Below are 16,782 nucleotides of genomic sequence, written 5' to 3' on the forward strand. Positions count from 1 at the left end.
TAGTGTAACAGCTCACATTAAACCCTGTTTGATTCATTCAGGGAGCGTACTATAACAGCTCACATTAAACCCTGTTTGATTCATTCAGGGAGCGTAGTGTAACAGCTTACATTAAACCCTGCTTGATTCATTCAGGGAGCGTACTGTAACAGCTCACATTAAACCCTGTTTGATTCATTCAGGGAGCGTAGTGTAACAGCTCACATTAAACCCTGTTTGATTCATTCAGGGAGCGTACTATAACAGCTCACATTAAACCCTGTTTGATTCATTCAGGGAGCGTAGTGTAACAGCTCACATTAAACCCTGCTTGATTCATTCAGGGAGCGTACTGTAACAGCTCACATTAAACCCTGCTTGATTCATTCAGGGAGCGTACTATAACAGCTCACATTAAACCCTGTTTGATTCATTCAGGGAGCGTACTATAACAGCTCACATTAAACCCTGCTTGATTCATTCAGGGAGCGTAGTGTAACAGCTCACATTAAACCCTGTTTGATTCATTCAGGGAGCGTACTGTAACAGCTCACATTAAACCCTGCTTGATTCATTCAGGGAGCGTACTGTAACAGCTCACATTAAACCCTGCTTGATTAATTCAGGGAGCGTAGTGTAACAGCTCACATTAAACCCTGTTTGATTCATTCAGGGAGCGTACTGTAACAGCTCACATTAAACCCTGCTTGATTCATTCAGGGAGCGTACTGTAACAGCTCACATTAAACCCTGCTTGATTCATTCAGGGAGCGTACTGTAACAGCTCACATTAAACCCTGCTTGATTTTCAAAGCTCTTACTGAGCACTTGAGCGAGTGGCGCCAAAAATGGAGGTGAGATTGTTAAGAGAGGTTTTCACAGTCACCTTTACATGACCCGTGCTTTAGGAGAGAGCCGCGGCCTGGCCTGTAATCAAAGGGAAAAAAGCAGCTATTCTTCAGACACTGTAGGCCCGTCTGACGCCAGAAGCTGCCAGGATCTGCACAGGAGTGTGAATCCACGCCTCGAGATACCCACTCCAGCCGAACAGTATGTACGATGAAAATAACTGAGAGCAGATGAAAGGATCAGTCAAGTTATATTGGGTCCGATTACTGTGCGGTGTCGCCTCTAGAAAAAGCGCCCGGGTGAGTCACGAGGCGCGGCGCTCCGAGCTTATGGGCTCTTGCGGGATCTCTGGAATCGCAGTGATGGAATCTCACAAGCTTAGATATAGTCATTGCTGAGTGGTGTAGTCACTAAATGACAATCCGGTGTGAGTAACAGAAGGACTGACATAAAGTCCAGATGTCCTCTGGTCAAGCAATGAGTCAAACACAACACTAAAGCAGGACTAGTGGGACCGGCTCTTAAGGCGGCAGCTGGAGGATCGACAGAGGAGGAGGTGATTGAGCAGCAGGGGAAGTAAAAACAGACAACGGGAGACTTACATCTATGTAGTTGGCGTTGACATAATCAGAGCTCGGGTCCGCCAGCAGAGAATGCATCTTGACTCGATGGCGATCATCTGCAATGCACAAATCAAAGGTTTTAGTGTTCATTGATGATGTAATTATTTACTAGGGTTAGACATGAAGTATCAGCTTTTGGCAGCTTAATTTCCAAAATATCGGCATCAGCCCTCAAACATCCACAACTTTAATAATTACATTATAACTAGAGTTAATGTGTTACAGAAATGAATTACAATATAATTAACAACAACCCGTCAATGGTGAGCAACACTTCTGATTGGGTTGCATTAGTGGTTTCATGAGATACATGCTGATGTCATTAAACATGTCATCTTCTCACTGTAGAAAGGGCTACTTAATGTAAGGCGTACAGAAGCTGACTGAAACACAGCCAAGTTATGTAATCGTGTCAGGTTTTCGTCCCTATAAACCGTCTCAAATGTTGAAGTTGCCTCTTGGCTCGTTATGCATTGTAGACGATCAAGGAGGATGAACTCACGGCTGAGTAAGCTGTCGTGCCTTCCTTTGGTCTTGTCCTTCTTTTTGCTCACATCCCAGCCGTCGAAGAAGCTCTGCAAAGTAAAGCGAGTGATCACAAAAACTAGTGAAGGCAGAAGAAGCAAGGACAATGTGTCTTCCATGCCTCCTGAGAAGCACAATGGAGCAACTTAGCTAATGTGCCGCCCTGAGGTTGTCTGAGTCACTGCAGCATTACAGCATCTTGCACAGTCAGACATGATCTGCCACAACATGGAGCGAGGCTGAGAGCTGAGAGATGGCTATGGCCTTGAGGAAGGTGGAGGGAGGGAGCCCACCTGAGACACTCTCATCCCAGATGCAGTGTGAAGCTCTGCTACGCTAAGTGCTACATTTGTGACAGCTGTTTATGACACCCATCTAGCAAAATGTGCTGCCGCAGGGAGACGAGGCATTGAATCTAAATCAACATGATGAGTGATGGAAGAGGAGAAAACAACAACCACCGAATAAAAGATGTGAGCTTTGCCGAGAGAATGGGTGCAGGGCCCGGCTCGAGTCGTGTCACATCCTGTCGCGTCTCAAGTGGGCCTGATCCTCCCTTCTGCATCGGCGGGCACATTCCCGCCGCGCGTACCGCCACGAGCTAAGTCCCTCATCAGTAACGCCGCGAGCTAAGTCCCTCATCAGCGGCGCGCCAATCCCCCTCGGGCGAAGGGGCCAAATTGGGCCCACCGGAGGCCCTGAATGAGCCAGGGAAAGCATGCTGATCAGGGGATTACATCTTCCACTGGATCCTATGCAGGTACTGCCTGATCTAATCCTGTTTAACAAGCCGCCCTCCACTGCCTCTGTCCGCCTCCCTCTTTCCTTCAAGCCTCGCCGACTCACCTTCATACACCTTTGTTTTATTCAGAGCTATAGTCTGATCTCATCAGCTGAACTCAAATCAAGGTGGGCGTTGTATTTATCAAACATTTGATTGTTCATTCGTCCGTCACGCACTATTTCTCAGACACGACTGGTTGGATTTCGATGAAACTTGGTGAAAAACTGCATCTGCGTTTGAGGTATTTTTAAAATAACACTGATCCTGATACATACTGGTACATAAATTGTTCACTCATTTGCCCATGTGTCATTGATCCAATTTTGACAAAACCTGAAATGATCCATATCACTACATTCACTGTATATGTTCCAGCATGTTCAGAATTCTGCATATTTGCCCAGGGTTGGCCAATAGGCCCAAGGCTATCGAGCAGTGTATTTCTTCATCAATTCCTTCACTACTGATTGGATTTTGACGAAACTTTGGGAAATGATGCACCTCACCACTGCTTTGCAGCCTTTTCAAATTGACCCAACGGGAGCGCTAGAAGCGGGGTCTGCATCACCCGAGGAGGACGACACGTTTACTGTAGCACTCACTGCCTTGTTTATATAGTGGCTCTGTTTACTCAAAGTCAGATTCCAGATGTTGGCTTCCTAGTACAACACATACTCTACTCTACCAACAACAACAAGCGCCTGTACCATTCACAGCCCCCACAATGCTTTGCAACAGGTCTGATCAATGGTAGCAGCACGAGCCTGTGGGAAATAAGGACTATGAAGTCAGACAGAAGTGTGCATGCTGGGTTCCTTCTCCTTGTTTATTTCTAAAGGCGATGGGGAGTCAGACTGAGGAGGGAGAAAGAGCCCCCTATATCGATTGTGTGTGTGTGTGTGTGTGTGTGTGTGTGTGTGTGTGTGTGTGTATGTGTGTGTGTGTGTGTGTGTGTGTGTGTGTGTGTGTGTGTCTGTGTGTGTGTGTGTGTGTGCGCATGCGGGGGTATGGGGGGGGCTCTGGGGATATCTTAATGAATGGAAAAGCGCATGTGGATTCCTGCAGGTGGTGGTGGAGGTGCAAAAAAAGACTTCTGGGCCCCGGCTGATGAGGACGACTTGAGAAAGAAAGAAGTGACTTTAAAAAGCCTAATTAGTCGGCACATCTCCAGAAGTTCAGTGTATGTGCATTATCTCTGTAATGGAGATGAAATAAGAAAGCATTTCATTTCTACCTCATGAATATTAAACGTGTCTCTTGAGGCTGCAGCATGTAGACAGCAGTTGTCTGCAGCATCACAGAGTGCAACATGGTGCTAATGGCGTTAGCATTCTCCATCCACATATATACTGTGTAACCTTAGCATGTGAGCTAACACTATTGTAACAAACATGACTAACGTGATTAAGACATAATTGGGTGATGTAACCCAGCCTGCCAACTTTCAAACATGTCAGGCTCATTTAAATTCAATCTAGCTAAAAGCAAAGAAAAGTGCCATTTATTTTTCCAAAATGGAGGGTGGTATAGGAAAATGCGTGTGCATTTTCTTTTACAAATAAAAGCTCCCCAATCCTGCCAAAGTTTTATTTGTCTCATGCCCATTGTCAGGGGTAACTCATTACAAAAGTAACATATTACAGGTAATAAATTACTTTTAGCAGTAACTCAGCAATATTACCAATAGGATTTCAGTAATATTATACCAGTTACTTTGTCAAGTAACGCAAATTACAAGTAGATTTTTTTTAATCAAATCATATCTAAATAACGATACAATCATTTCCTAATAAGATTGTGTGTTTTTATGCAAATAACCAATTTAGATGACAATAACAAAGGAAAATGAGAACATTTTGAATTTTCCAAGATGTAAAGTAACTTATTACTTTCAAATGAAACTAACTAGTAAGATGTATATTACATTTTGAAAGTAACTTGCCCAACACTGTTCATGCCAAGGTACAATGTACAGTAAGCAAAGTCATGGTTGTAGCACAGGTATCACTTCAAAAGTACCAGTTCACGACGCTCTCACCTCGTACTCCTGTTTGAAGCCGTATCCCTCGCCAGTCTTCATCTGGTTGATGTGCTGGAGGAGGTCGGCCACGCGTACGGCCGGGTGGAGCTGACCCGTGTGGTATGGTGAGCTTTTCCTCCGACAGTGGCGTCGGGGCGAACCGCCGAGTAGGCTGCTCGACTCGTTCACCGAGCTACGCTGCTCATCTGGGGACACACACACACACACACACACAGACACAGACACACACACAGACACACACACACACACACACACACACACACACACACACACAGACACAACCACAATGTTAGCAAATATTTCGAATCCCTAACGTTGACGATGTTATGCATATTGCACTAATCGACAAAGATATGGCTCTATTTATGAATGTACAATCTCTGGGCACCCAGAATCTATGGCCATGTTCAGACTAGGAGGCCAAATCTGATTTGTGAACTTTAAAGACCTATTAATAATTCTATCCAGATTGGTTTTATGAGTCTGGACGCTCCAAGTCTGATTTGTGTCACTTGTCCCAAACCACATATGGAGGTCTGGACACACAGATCCGACTTGAACACTTGCCCAAATCAGATTTGTGGCAGTGCGGACACTCTCCCAAATCAGATTTGGGAAACCGATCAAGATAATGATGATTAATGACTTTAGCAGCAAATCGGATTTGCCTGTAATGTGAACATGGCCTATCAGTCTGACGGATGGCTGATAGTCCAAGGTTTCCGGTGTAGAGCGGACGTCTGGCAAAAGACTAGCGCTTCCGTCATTGTTTACAGTCTGACGATGTTTCAAAAGGTCATCTGGACCTAAAACACCTACAAAACGTATCACCTGGACCTAAAACACCTACAAAACGTATCATCTGGACCTAAAACACCTACAAAACGTATCGATCGATGGATCCAACTCCATTCTCGCACCAATCGGACTGTAAACAATTACCACGCCGCACGGAAGCATAAGTCTTGACGCGGACATCCACTATACACCGGAAACCCAGAAATATCATGCGTCTGTCCCAGAGTGTCGGTAGTCGTCAGACTGATAGACTCTGGGTGCTCAGATTGATGAATGTATGTCTCGACTCAGCCGAGTGAATATTCTGGAGGGCAGCTCAAGGAAAAAGTCTGCATTTCCACAGAGACGTGACTGCTGACTGGCACTGCAGAATATTCAAACAGACAAGAGAGGGTTGCAGGAGATCTCTCTGTTGTGCGCGCCTCATGGTCTGGCAGGAACTTATTGGAGACAAGGACTGCGTTTGAATTGTCTTTTTTGCTTAGGAATGTTCCTAACTGAGTGAAATGCCCCAGACGTGCATAAGTGGCAGCCATGATAAGAGCTGTTTGAATTCTCTAAATGCTAAAGAAAGGTGCTTCAATGCTTCCTGACTTAGCTCCTTTAGGATAGGATGCACTGGACCATCCTTTACGTAAGCAAAGTAAATAATGCCGCCCCACAATTCCGTGAAGCAGCAAAGTGACGCACCATTCGGCATGATTCGGCCGTTCATGAAAACAATCAACATACCTTGCTAATGCTTGCTAACATGTTGCTAACATGTTGCTAACATGTTGTTAACACATTCACTGCCAGCCGTTTTTCAATACTGTAGTTAGCTTCTGCCAAGGTTTTTTTTTGAGGATTTTGGCTCATCTTTCAAGAGCCGAGGATTCGTTTCTGTTAGGATTTTGTGAACACACAATATCTCAAAAGAACTAATAGAATGTGTGCTTTCTCTGTCTAAAAGAGTTAGTTTGTAGAGTTAGTAGTTATGTAAGCATTAGCAGTTGAATACAGCATGGTTTCAGCGTCTGAAAAATTATTCTGAGATAAACGGCTTTTTGTGAAATTCGATAGAACAGTCACTTTAACCATTCATTTTTGGCATCAGTAAGACGTCAGACATCTAAACAATAGTTTTGAACAGTAATTTCCTCCATAACAGCAGGAAACCCCCCTCTGCTTCCAACTCCTCCCTCCGTGGGCGTTCTCCTCCGCCCTCCTTGGCTCTGCAGCGGGTCTGTGACAAACGAGTTGCTGCTGCCTGGCTGCTGCCTGGCAGTCTGGATGGGGCTCGCTGGATGGGTTTCGCTCGTTTCTTGGCGGTCCGGTTGAGAGCTCTGATGAAGCTCTTGCGATTCTGGGCTTATTTATGGTGCGTGTTTCAAAGTGTGCATCCAGTCTATTCTTGGAACCCCCCACCGTTGCCACCGCTGTGCGTCAGCGCGAAAGTGAAAGCGTTTTCGCCATCCATTTTACAGTATGAGAACGGCTTCCTCGCGCTTTTCCCTCCAGTTTTGGCTCGCCTCTTTCTACTGTGGAGAGACATGTCGCCACTCAGTGGGTCGGTAAAATAGATTATACACATTCAATACCTCCAATATTGGTATAGGAGACGTAAAAGGGTTAGATCAACGTCCCACCGTCAAAAAAAAAAAATCGATTTTTTTTTAACGTAAAAACACGTCATTGGCAGTCAACCGTTGGATTTTGTTTGACGTAAAAACACGTCATTGGCAGTGAACGTGTTAACACAGAAAGACTTTCTCAGCAACCGAGCAGGAAAAGGATTTGACCATGTTTTGAGAAGTGGTTACATGACGTGAAAGGGTAGAAGCCTCAACGGTTCCATGTCACTGATCCGACACCTCAGTAGTCCGAAAAATGTCCCATTGGCCGACGCCCGGGCCCAGCGGCTTTGCCTCGGAGCTGGCCCAGTTGGTGGCCGAGCTGGACGTGGAGCTTCCGTCCCTAACCTTGACCCATATCAAACGCTAACCCTAACCCCAACCCCAACCAGTGCCTAACCCCAACCACCACTACCCTGCTGGTTGAAAAATAATGAGAAAGGGGTACCCTTTCAGACTATTGAGGTGTGGGACTAATGGGCATGTTTTTTCTGAAGCGACCCTGCCCGTAACATAAGCTCTTATGAATTCTCCACATCTTTCCTTGACCTCATGTCGTTTTCCATCGTGGTCAAGAAAAGTCATTGCATGGCCTGCATGCTTTGTCCCAATCTAGACCCTCTCTCAGAGGAGCGGTGCATTCTCTCTCCGTCTTACTTCGAGCGTTGCAGCTGCTGGCGTCCATGAAGGAGTGGGCCATCCTCTCATCCTGCTGCAGAGTGCTCTGCTCAGTCAGGCTGCAGTCCAGAGAGCTCAGCTTGCGGCTCTTCTCCTGCCGGTAGGACATGGCCGCCTTGTTGATGGCCACCTTCTTCCTGCTGTAGAGATACAGGCGGGGGCGGGGGGGTTGAAGAGAGAGAGAGAGAGGACAGCAGAGAAGAGAAGGGGGCAGAGTGAGAGAAAGACCAGGCGAGAGATAAGCAAAGGCAGGGTGAGTGAGAAGATGAGAAATTGGATGGAGGGGAGAAAATAAGGGCTGAGAGATTGAAACTGGTACATGGGTGGAAAGTGAGATTTGGTGATAGAAGAGAGAGAGAGAGTTGGAGGGGTGGTGGCAGGTGATGGTAGGGAGGGGGGTCTGTGCTAGAGGATGAGGAGATAGCAATGCTCATTTCCACACCTGGGCTACAGAGGGCAAGCAGAGGGGATGGCATCAGCGTGGAGAGAGAAAGTAACTTACGGGTAGTAAGGGTAAGAATAGAAGTCCCTTCTGATTAGCATGGAGGAGGAGGAGAGGAGAAGAGGAGGAGAGTGAGGAGAAAAAAGAGAGGTGACCATGGTTTATCAAGATGGCCGTCAAAAAGACAAATGAAGATGCTCAGTGTGTTGGAATGTCACTAGCAAGCCGTCGTGAAGCAGGCGAGTGGGACTAAAACACATCGATAGACAATGTGACTTTGCAGTCGCGAGAACAACAATTTCTTGCAGCTAAATAGAAACCTGTCTGCTCCCTTTGCCCCGTGTGGCTGTCTAGTTCACATTGTGCTGGCGAGATTGGCCCGCTGAATCTTATCAGTCACTTCCTTCTTCCAGACATCCCCATTCATTCTGCCTCTATTCTTCCTGAGCATAACCACCACGGCGGCTGAGTTCTCCTCTCCAAAACAACCTTCCAAACCAATTACGAGCCCATCCACTGGCACCTCACAGCTGCTCGCCTCATGTAATTGAGTGGGCAACAGAGTAACACGCCCTCGATGATGTATTTCACACTCAGATGAGTGGAGCTCCATCGCCCGGCGAGCTACAGGAAGAACACGCTGCAGGTGGAAGCCAGGACAGAGCTCATTTGGAGGTGGAGAGCTACAGGAAGAACACACTGCAGGTGGAAGCCAGGACAGAGCTCATTTGGAGGTGGAGAGCTACAGGAAGAACACACTGCAGGTGGAAGCCAGGACAGAGCTCATTTGGAGGTGGAGAGCTACAGGAAGAACACACTGCAGGTGGAAGCCAGGACAGAGCTCATTTGGAGGTGGAGAGCTACAGGAAGAACACACTGCAGGTGGAAGCCAGGACAGAGCTCATTTGGAGGTGGAGAGCTACAGGAAGAACACACTGCAGGTGGAAGCCAGGACAGAGCTCATTTGGAGGTGGAGAGCTACAGGAAGAACACACTGCAGGTGGAAGCCAGGACAGAGCTCATTTGGAGGTGGAGAGCTACAGGAAGAACACACTGCAGGTGGAAGCCAGGACAGAGCTCATTTGGAGGTGGAGAGCTACAGGAAGAACACACTGCAGGTGGAAGCCAGGACAGAGCTCATTTGGAGGTGCAAAGCAGCCAGTGAGTCGTTGCATTTGGGGCTCAGCCAACACGCAGACCTTGAAATTAAAAGATGAGATGAAACACAAAAGCTTGGCTGACTCTCTGGGAGAGTTTAGGAGTGATGCTCTACCATTCCACTTGCTCTGCTTCTAATTCACTCTAATTGCCAAATGCTTTTCTCAATAGACCCTGTAGCTGCTAAAGTGGAATGGAGATAAATTTACTCCTCTGGATAGGCGATGTAGGAACTGAAGACCGCCGTTGCGGGACTTTAGCCTCGAGCCCATGTTAACAGGCTCTAACCCATAACGTTAACACATGATACATTTTCAAATCCACTCACCCCTTCTTGATGACGATGACGATGGCCCCCAGAAGCAGGATGAGGACCACCAGACCGCCAGCACAGGCCCCCAGGATCAGCCCCATGTCCTCGGTGTGCTGGGAGACCTCCAGAGCCCGCTTGGAGTCTTTGCAGGCGGCTACACCGCATGACAGAGGGAGAGAGGAGGAGGCATCTGCGTGTTACTAAACAAGTCTGCCTGTGTCAATGCTGTGTGAATGGCTATACTTCCAAAAACACAATGCCATTTAAAATTGCCATGTGCAGCATTTTGACATGATGAAATCATTACCACATTAATTGTGAGATATTATTGTAATTCTTGTAAATAAACAAGACAATCGCTGAGAATATTGGCAGTCGCGACCTCCTCTACACTGCATTTTTGCACGAGTGCCACGCAAGGGGCAACATCCACACTGAAACATTAAGCTAATGTGGAAGTATCTATCTAAACAATCACAGACATTCTTTCTAATGACCTGCAGTACCTCCATGGACCACTAGTGGCCCACAGTTTAGGGAATCACTGCGGTAGCTTATACCGGAGAGAGCGCTTCCAGCTAACGGAGTCAGCAGCCAAGTGGATTAGCATGCACGCTACATACTGTGCCTGGAATGAAGAGCTCAGTAGATGGCGTCTGAGAGGGCTGAAACACTATTTCTCTGTGATATTCCCAACTTCAGAATCTAGGAGAGCTGAACACGTTTTGGCCCGGGAGAGATCTCGCTGGATGGATGCGTTCCCTCATGCAGGCAGCTATTTCTCTGTAGCAGCCTCCTCCCACCCACATCTTCCCATCACAGCCAAGAGCATGAAATCTCTCCCTTATTGAATCACCTGAGCGCTCCGTCGTGTGTCTCCAAAGGTGAAAAATTGCTATTAAGGAAGAAGGAATTGGAGGAGCTCTATGACACTACTGGCATCGTACTCTTCATTAACAAGCCATCGCTCTGATGAGAAAACAAAGAAGGTTGGGAACAAAAGGCACACAGATAGCATCATTCATGGGACTTCTTCAGGCCTGGCTGAACCAGGTTGGCCGTACAGCTGAATAGCACATGTATTTTCACAAAGCCTGTGACTGTCACATCGGAGTTATCGCCTTTTGCCCAAATGTGAAAAGCCTTTACAGACTTTGGCTGCGTGAGCTGTGGATTGGTGGTGACTATAAGCCCGGCAGAACTGCTGTAATCACACAAATCATGCTGGATCCGTCGCTCTGCTTTTAGACTCATATTGGGAAATATTAATTTCAGACTTTATATGTCGGTTTCAGCAGGTTTTCAGACAATCTATCTAGTGTCGCCTGTTTCTCATTAATAGTAATACACTAACAATAATATTTCCATCTTGGAATTACAGTGCACTAATATTATCTGCTTTCTAATCATTTATTGTGGTGTGGTGTGAGAGAGGTGAGGTCGGGTGTGAGAGAGGTCAGGTCGGGTGTGAGAGAGGTGAGGTCGGGTGTGAGAGAGGTGAGGCCGGGTGTGAGAGAGGTGAGGTCGGGTGTGAGAGAGGAGAGGCCGTGTGTGAGAGAGGAGAGGCCGGGTGTGAGAGAGGAGAGGCCGGGTGTGAGAGAGGAGAGGCCAGGTGTGAGAGAGGTGAGGCCGGGTGTGTGAGAGGAGAGGCCGGGTGTGAGAGAGGTGAGGTCGGGTGTGAGAGAGGTGAGGCCGGGTGTGAGAGAGGTGAGGTAGGAGAGAGGTGAGGTAGGGTGTGAGAGAGGTGAGGTAGGGTGTGAGAGAGGTGAGGTCGGAGAGGCCGGGTGTGAGAGAGGAGAGGCCGGGTGTGAGAGAGGTGAGGCCGGGTGTGTGAGGAGAGGCCGGGTGTGAGAGAGGTGAGGTCGGGTGTGAGAGAGGTGAGGCCGGGTGTGAGAGAGGTGAGGTCGGGTGTGAGAGAGGTGAGGTCCGGTGTGAGAGAGGTGAGGCCGGGTGTGAGAGAGGTGAGGTCGGGTGTGAGAGAGGTGAGGCCGGGTGTGTGAGAGGAGAGGCCGGGTGTGAGAGAGGTGAGGTCGGGTGTGAGAGAGGTGAGGCCGGGTGTGAGAGAGGTGAGGCCGGGTGTGAGAGAGGAGAGGCCGGGTGTGAGAGAGGTGAGGCCGGGTGTGAGAGAGGTGAGACCGGGTGTGTGAGAGGAGAGGCCGGGTGTGAGAGAGGTGAGGTCGGGTGTGAGAGAGGTGAGGCCGGGTGTGAGAGAGGTGAGGTAGGGTGTGAGAGAGGTGAGGTCGGAGAGGCCGGGTGTGAGAGAGGAGAGGCTGTGTGTGAGAGAGGTGAGGTCGGGTGTGAGAGAGGTGAGGCCGGGTGTGAGAGAGGTGAGGTCGGGTGTGAGAGAGGTGAGGTCGGGTGTGAGAGAGGAGAGGCCGGGTGTGAGAGAGGTGAGGTCGGGTGTGAGAGAGGAGAGGCCGGGTGTGAGAGAGGTGAGGCGCTTTCATTTCCAATTACTCTGGAATTAATGGGATATTGTCCTTGTGTCAGCAGTTTGTGCATTTGCATCCCAATCCTAAAAGTGATGATGTCACAATGTCTATTACATCATCAGTGATTGTGACATCATTATTGACCAAAATCATCTTATGACATCACTGATGATGTCATAGGCACTGATGATGTCATAGGCATTGTAACCTCATCAGTGATGTCATAGGCATTGTGACATCATCAGTGACAGTGTTGTCATCAGTGATGTGAAGTTGAGCACTGAGCTCAAAGTTGAGCATGAAGCTGTGCACTGCGCATGCCAAGCAGGTGAGGCGACGCAGCGGGCGAGCCTAGGGTTTCAGCCCCCTAGTATATCATATCATTTCCTTACCAACCAAAATTATATTGAGGAAATTTTACAGGATTTTGCCACTTCCAATCAGCTTTTGTAATTTGATACATCATACAGTACATTAAATTAAATTTGATACATCATACAGTACATTAAATTAAATTTGATACATCATACAGTACATTAAATTTGATACATCATACAGTACATTAAATTAAATTTGATACATCATACAGTACATTAAATTAAATTTGATACATCATACAGTACATTACATTTATTTGATACATCATACAGTACATTAAATTAGAAAGAATGGACTTGGATAGAATCCCAGCTACAGAGGCAGAGACAGAGTGAGAGAAAATGAAAACGAGACCTCTATGCCACCTCAATGTGTCCTCTGAGCCTGTCACATCCATGCACACGCGCACGCACGCACACACACACACACACACACACGCACGCACGCACGCACGCACGCACGCACACGCACGCACGCACGCACGCACGCACGCACGCACGCACGCACACACACACACACACACGCACGCACACAACTAAAAAGATGGCTGCTATAAATATGCCGGCAACACGCTAGCCTGGGTAAACCCATCCCCCACGTGACCTGCTCTCAGACCTGTTCTGGGAACTGAGAGAGCAGGTCACGTGGTGGCTGGGTTTACCTAGGCTAGCAACACGCCTCCTTCTGCATATGTGTGGCGCCGCCAGCAGACAATAGCACGGAAGACCCTTTGATGTCATCGAGCTTCAGATAACAAAGGCAGAGTTCAGGGAGCGGAATCCAATTTAATGGCCCCCTTTCTCAAGTGTGCTACAAACTTCTCACTGTAATTCAGTAGAGAGAGGAAGACGAGAAGAGAACTGAGAAGCTTCTATGTCTCTCTCTCTCTCTCTCTCTCTTCCTGTCTGAGGAAAATAAAATATGGCGCAGCATTCTGTATTTCAAAGCCACCGGGGGGACGGCAGAATGTCAGTGTCTGTGATTCAAGAGAAAGAGAATGTCAGTGTCTGTGATTCAAGAGAAAGAGAATGTCAGTGTCTGTGATTCAAGAGAAAGAGAATGTCAGTGTCTGTGATTCAAGAGAAAGAGAATGTCAGTGTATGTGATTCAAGAGAAAGAGAATGTCAGTGTCTGTGATTCAAGAGAAAGAGAGTGTTTATCATGTTTGCTCTCTGCTTTCCTCTTGTGTCTCGTGTGGTGAGGGGAGCTTGGTGCAGAGCTTGTACTAAAGACCAAATATGGTTGACCATGACATACTCTGAGAACATTGTGGAAAAATACATTGGTACTCAAGGGTGGGTGTTTTCACGGTTTAGGTCCCATCTATTCATTGTTTATCTCCCCATCTTGGACTTGGTCGTTGGTGTGCCACAAGGCTGCGCTCTGGGCCCGCTGCATTTCTCTAGCTACATGCTACGTCTCTGTGAAATCATCTATACATTTCTATAAATTCATTTTCATTGATAAGGGTTAAGGTTGGAGGGGTGTCGTTTTCACTTGTTGAATTCATAATGCAGACGTTTTTGATGCCATATGAGCCTGTAACTGTGATTAAGGGCCATACAAACCTGAATTCCCAGCAATTGTCTTGTTTGTTTATGGTAATTATACTAATATCGCAGCATTAATGTGATAATTTAATCATGTTAAATGATAAATGTAGTACCTACTGTATATAGTGCTGTATATAGGAGAATAGTTACCTTTACGAGCTATCCGGATGCAGTTGATTCTGGTCTCCTGTGAGAAACAGGAAGGCGGAATTAATTCATTTGGCTGAGTAACAAGAAGACACAATAATCACATATACATTACACGCGCACGCTCGGACGCACCCTCGCACGCACGCACGCACACACACACACGCACGCGCGCGCACGCACACACACGCACACACGCACGCACGCACGCACGCACGCGCGCACGTGCGCACGCACGCACACACACACACACACACACACACACACACACACACACACACACACACACACACACTCTAGCGTACACGTACACGTACACGTACACACACACGTACACACACACACACACACACACACACACACACACACACACACACACACACACACACACACACACACACGTAGGAAACCATCTGTCAAAGTCACCCAGCCCTTTGCTACAGAATGTGAAGGAAATAATTACAATTTCCAAGTGGGTGACGTCTGCTCCTCACCCGGGTCGACCCATTGGCTCTCATTCCCCCCAAAACAGCCACCCCTGTCCCAGAGGTAGAGCGGCACATTGTAGTATTAAGATTTAAAGATGTTAAATCAGACTTTATGGGCAATTATGCTAATCTGTGCTCCGAGATTGAAGTCAGAAACCTTTCACCTAAAACCGTTGCCAAATTGCCCTTTTTTAATTGAAAATGTGTTTGGAGTGGAGTCTCATCTCTTCTCATGTCTTACAGTGACATGAAGTCATATTAGGCTCCATCCAGGGGTTATTAAAGCACCTGCAGGTAATATGTCAGGTGTCATCCTGGCCTCTGTCAAGGTGGCCTGGTGGCCTCTTTGCACAGAACCACCTTCCATCTTGTCAAGGAGGGAGATATAAATGGAAGCATCCCCATGGATCCACATGCCAATATATATATATATATATATATCCAGTCAGTAAAGAGGCAGGGAGCTCCAGATGATGAGCGATGATAGTGAAAATACCAGCAGGCTGGAGGTAGCATCACGATATAGCCACCCTGCTAATCCTTTCATTCTTAATGCAATGGATAGCAGCAATCTAGAATTTCTAAAGAGCCAATTGAGAGAGAGTGAGAGACAGAGAGAGTGAGAGAGAGAAAGATAGAGACAGAGAGAGAGTGTGAGAGAGAGACAGAGAGAGAGAGAGACCCACACAAACACACACACACACACACACACAGACGAGAGAGTGTGAGAGAGAGAGACAGAGAGATAGAGAGACACACACACACACACACACACACACACACACACACACACAAACACAAACACACTGAGATACAGAGTTTGTTTTGTGTATTGTAAGGAACCGGCAGCACCAATCAAGCATCTTTCAAGGCCCACTGAAGGCATATCTGCCAAAGCAATTACTGTTTCAATTCAATGACAGACATCCCCCCCCACCACACACACACACACACACACACACACACACACACACACACACACACACACACACACAGAGCAGCCCACCTCTTCTGGGACAGATAGACTTTAGAGAATTGATTGGAGGTGAAAATGTTTTCAGGATAGAAAATCATCAAGATGAATTGTAATAGTCTGTCTGTTCTGTCCTGAAGGAGGAATTGCTATTCCAGTGGACGGTCTTGGGGCAGGACTCATCCCAAATGAGCGTCCTTGGTGTAAAAGGCTTACTGCTAACTCCAGATCAATAGAGAGAGATTTGAATCAGATAGCAGAGGCACAGTGGACCTGGACCTTCAGTCATGGCTGACTGCTGCAATACTGCAGAGCCACCCAGCAGCCTCTTCAGCAAAACACCCAGAGGACATGAGATATTATTGTCTAGATGACCAGAGGAACTCTGAGACATGAGATATTATTAATCCAAAAGGGTTCATTGTGTCTATATTGTAACTTAGAATTTAGATTTTCTTATATGACACAGATTTGTCATTCCTACCTGACATGTTTCGACGGTAACACTTCCGTCTTCATCAGAGGCGTCACTAGATGGTGTGTGACGTGTCTTAACAGCTGATTGTTTACTGAGGCGTGGTCGTCCTGTCAGTAAACAATCAGCTGTTAAGACACGGCACACACTATCTAGTGTGATATTATTGTCTAGATGACCAGAGGAACTCTGAGACATGAGATATTATTGTCTAGATGACCAGAGGAATGCTGATATTATTGTCTAGATTCTAGACAATAATATCTCATGTCTCAAGAGTTCTTCTGGTCATCTATACCAGGGGTTCCCAACCTTTTTTGTGCCAAGGACCGGTAGATACATGGAAAAAAAAGTTGCGGACCGGTTGTCAATTTTAATGGTTTTAGTTACATATATATTTACTCACCAGGTGGCGACAAAGGGTAAATAACAGCCTTTTGTGTTGTACTGTATGTAGCCTATACAGTATTTATGGTTTTGTTTCAACTACAAACATAAATAAACGTCAACTTGAAACTATGTTTCAACTACTA

The 16,782-nt window shown here is 46.9% G+C and overlaps 1 protein-coding gene across 1 annotated transcript in view; it reads right to left on the reverse strand.

The window, feature by feature from the left end:
- The window catches only part of LOC310785252 (receptor-type tyrosine-protein phosphatase U-like), a 267,162-nt gene that overhangs the window by 45,237 nt on the left and 205,143 nt on the right, over positions 1–16,782 (reverse strand). The window contains exons 13-19 of the mRNA XM_083646258.1: positions 14,317–14,353; positions 9,819–9,957; positions 8,393–8,422; positions 7,870–8,030; positions 4,799–4,986; positions 1,954–2,026; positions 1,431–1,507 (exon numbers count right to left, since the gene is read on the reverse strand). Coding sequence (XP_083502384.1) covers positions 1,431–1,507; positions 1,954–2,026; positions 4,799–4,986; positions 7,870–8,030; positions 8,393–8,422; positions 9,819–9,957; positions 14,317–14,353 — 705 coding nt within the window. The remainder of the gene's footprint in view (positions 1–1,430; positions 1,508–1,953; positions 2,027–4,798; positions 4,987–7,869; positions 8,031–8,392; positions 8,423–9,818; positions 9,958–14,316; positions 14,354–16,782) is intronic.

This window comes from Poromitra crassiceps (genome assembly GCF_964638095.1).
Source record: "Poromitra crassiceps genome assembly, chromosome: 11".
Classification (NCBI taxonomy): domain Eukaryota; kingdom Metazoa; phylum Chordata; class Actinopteri; order Beryciformes; family Melamphaidae; genus Poromitra; species Poromitra crassiceps.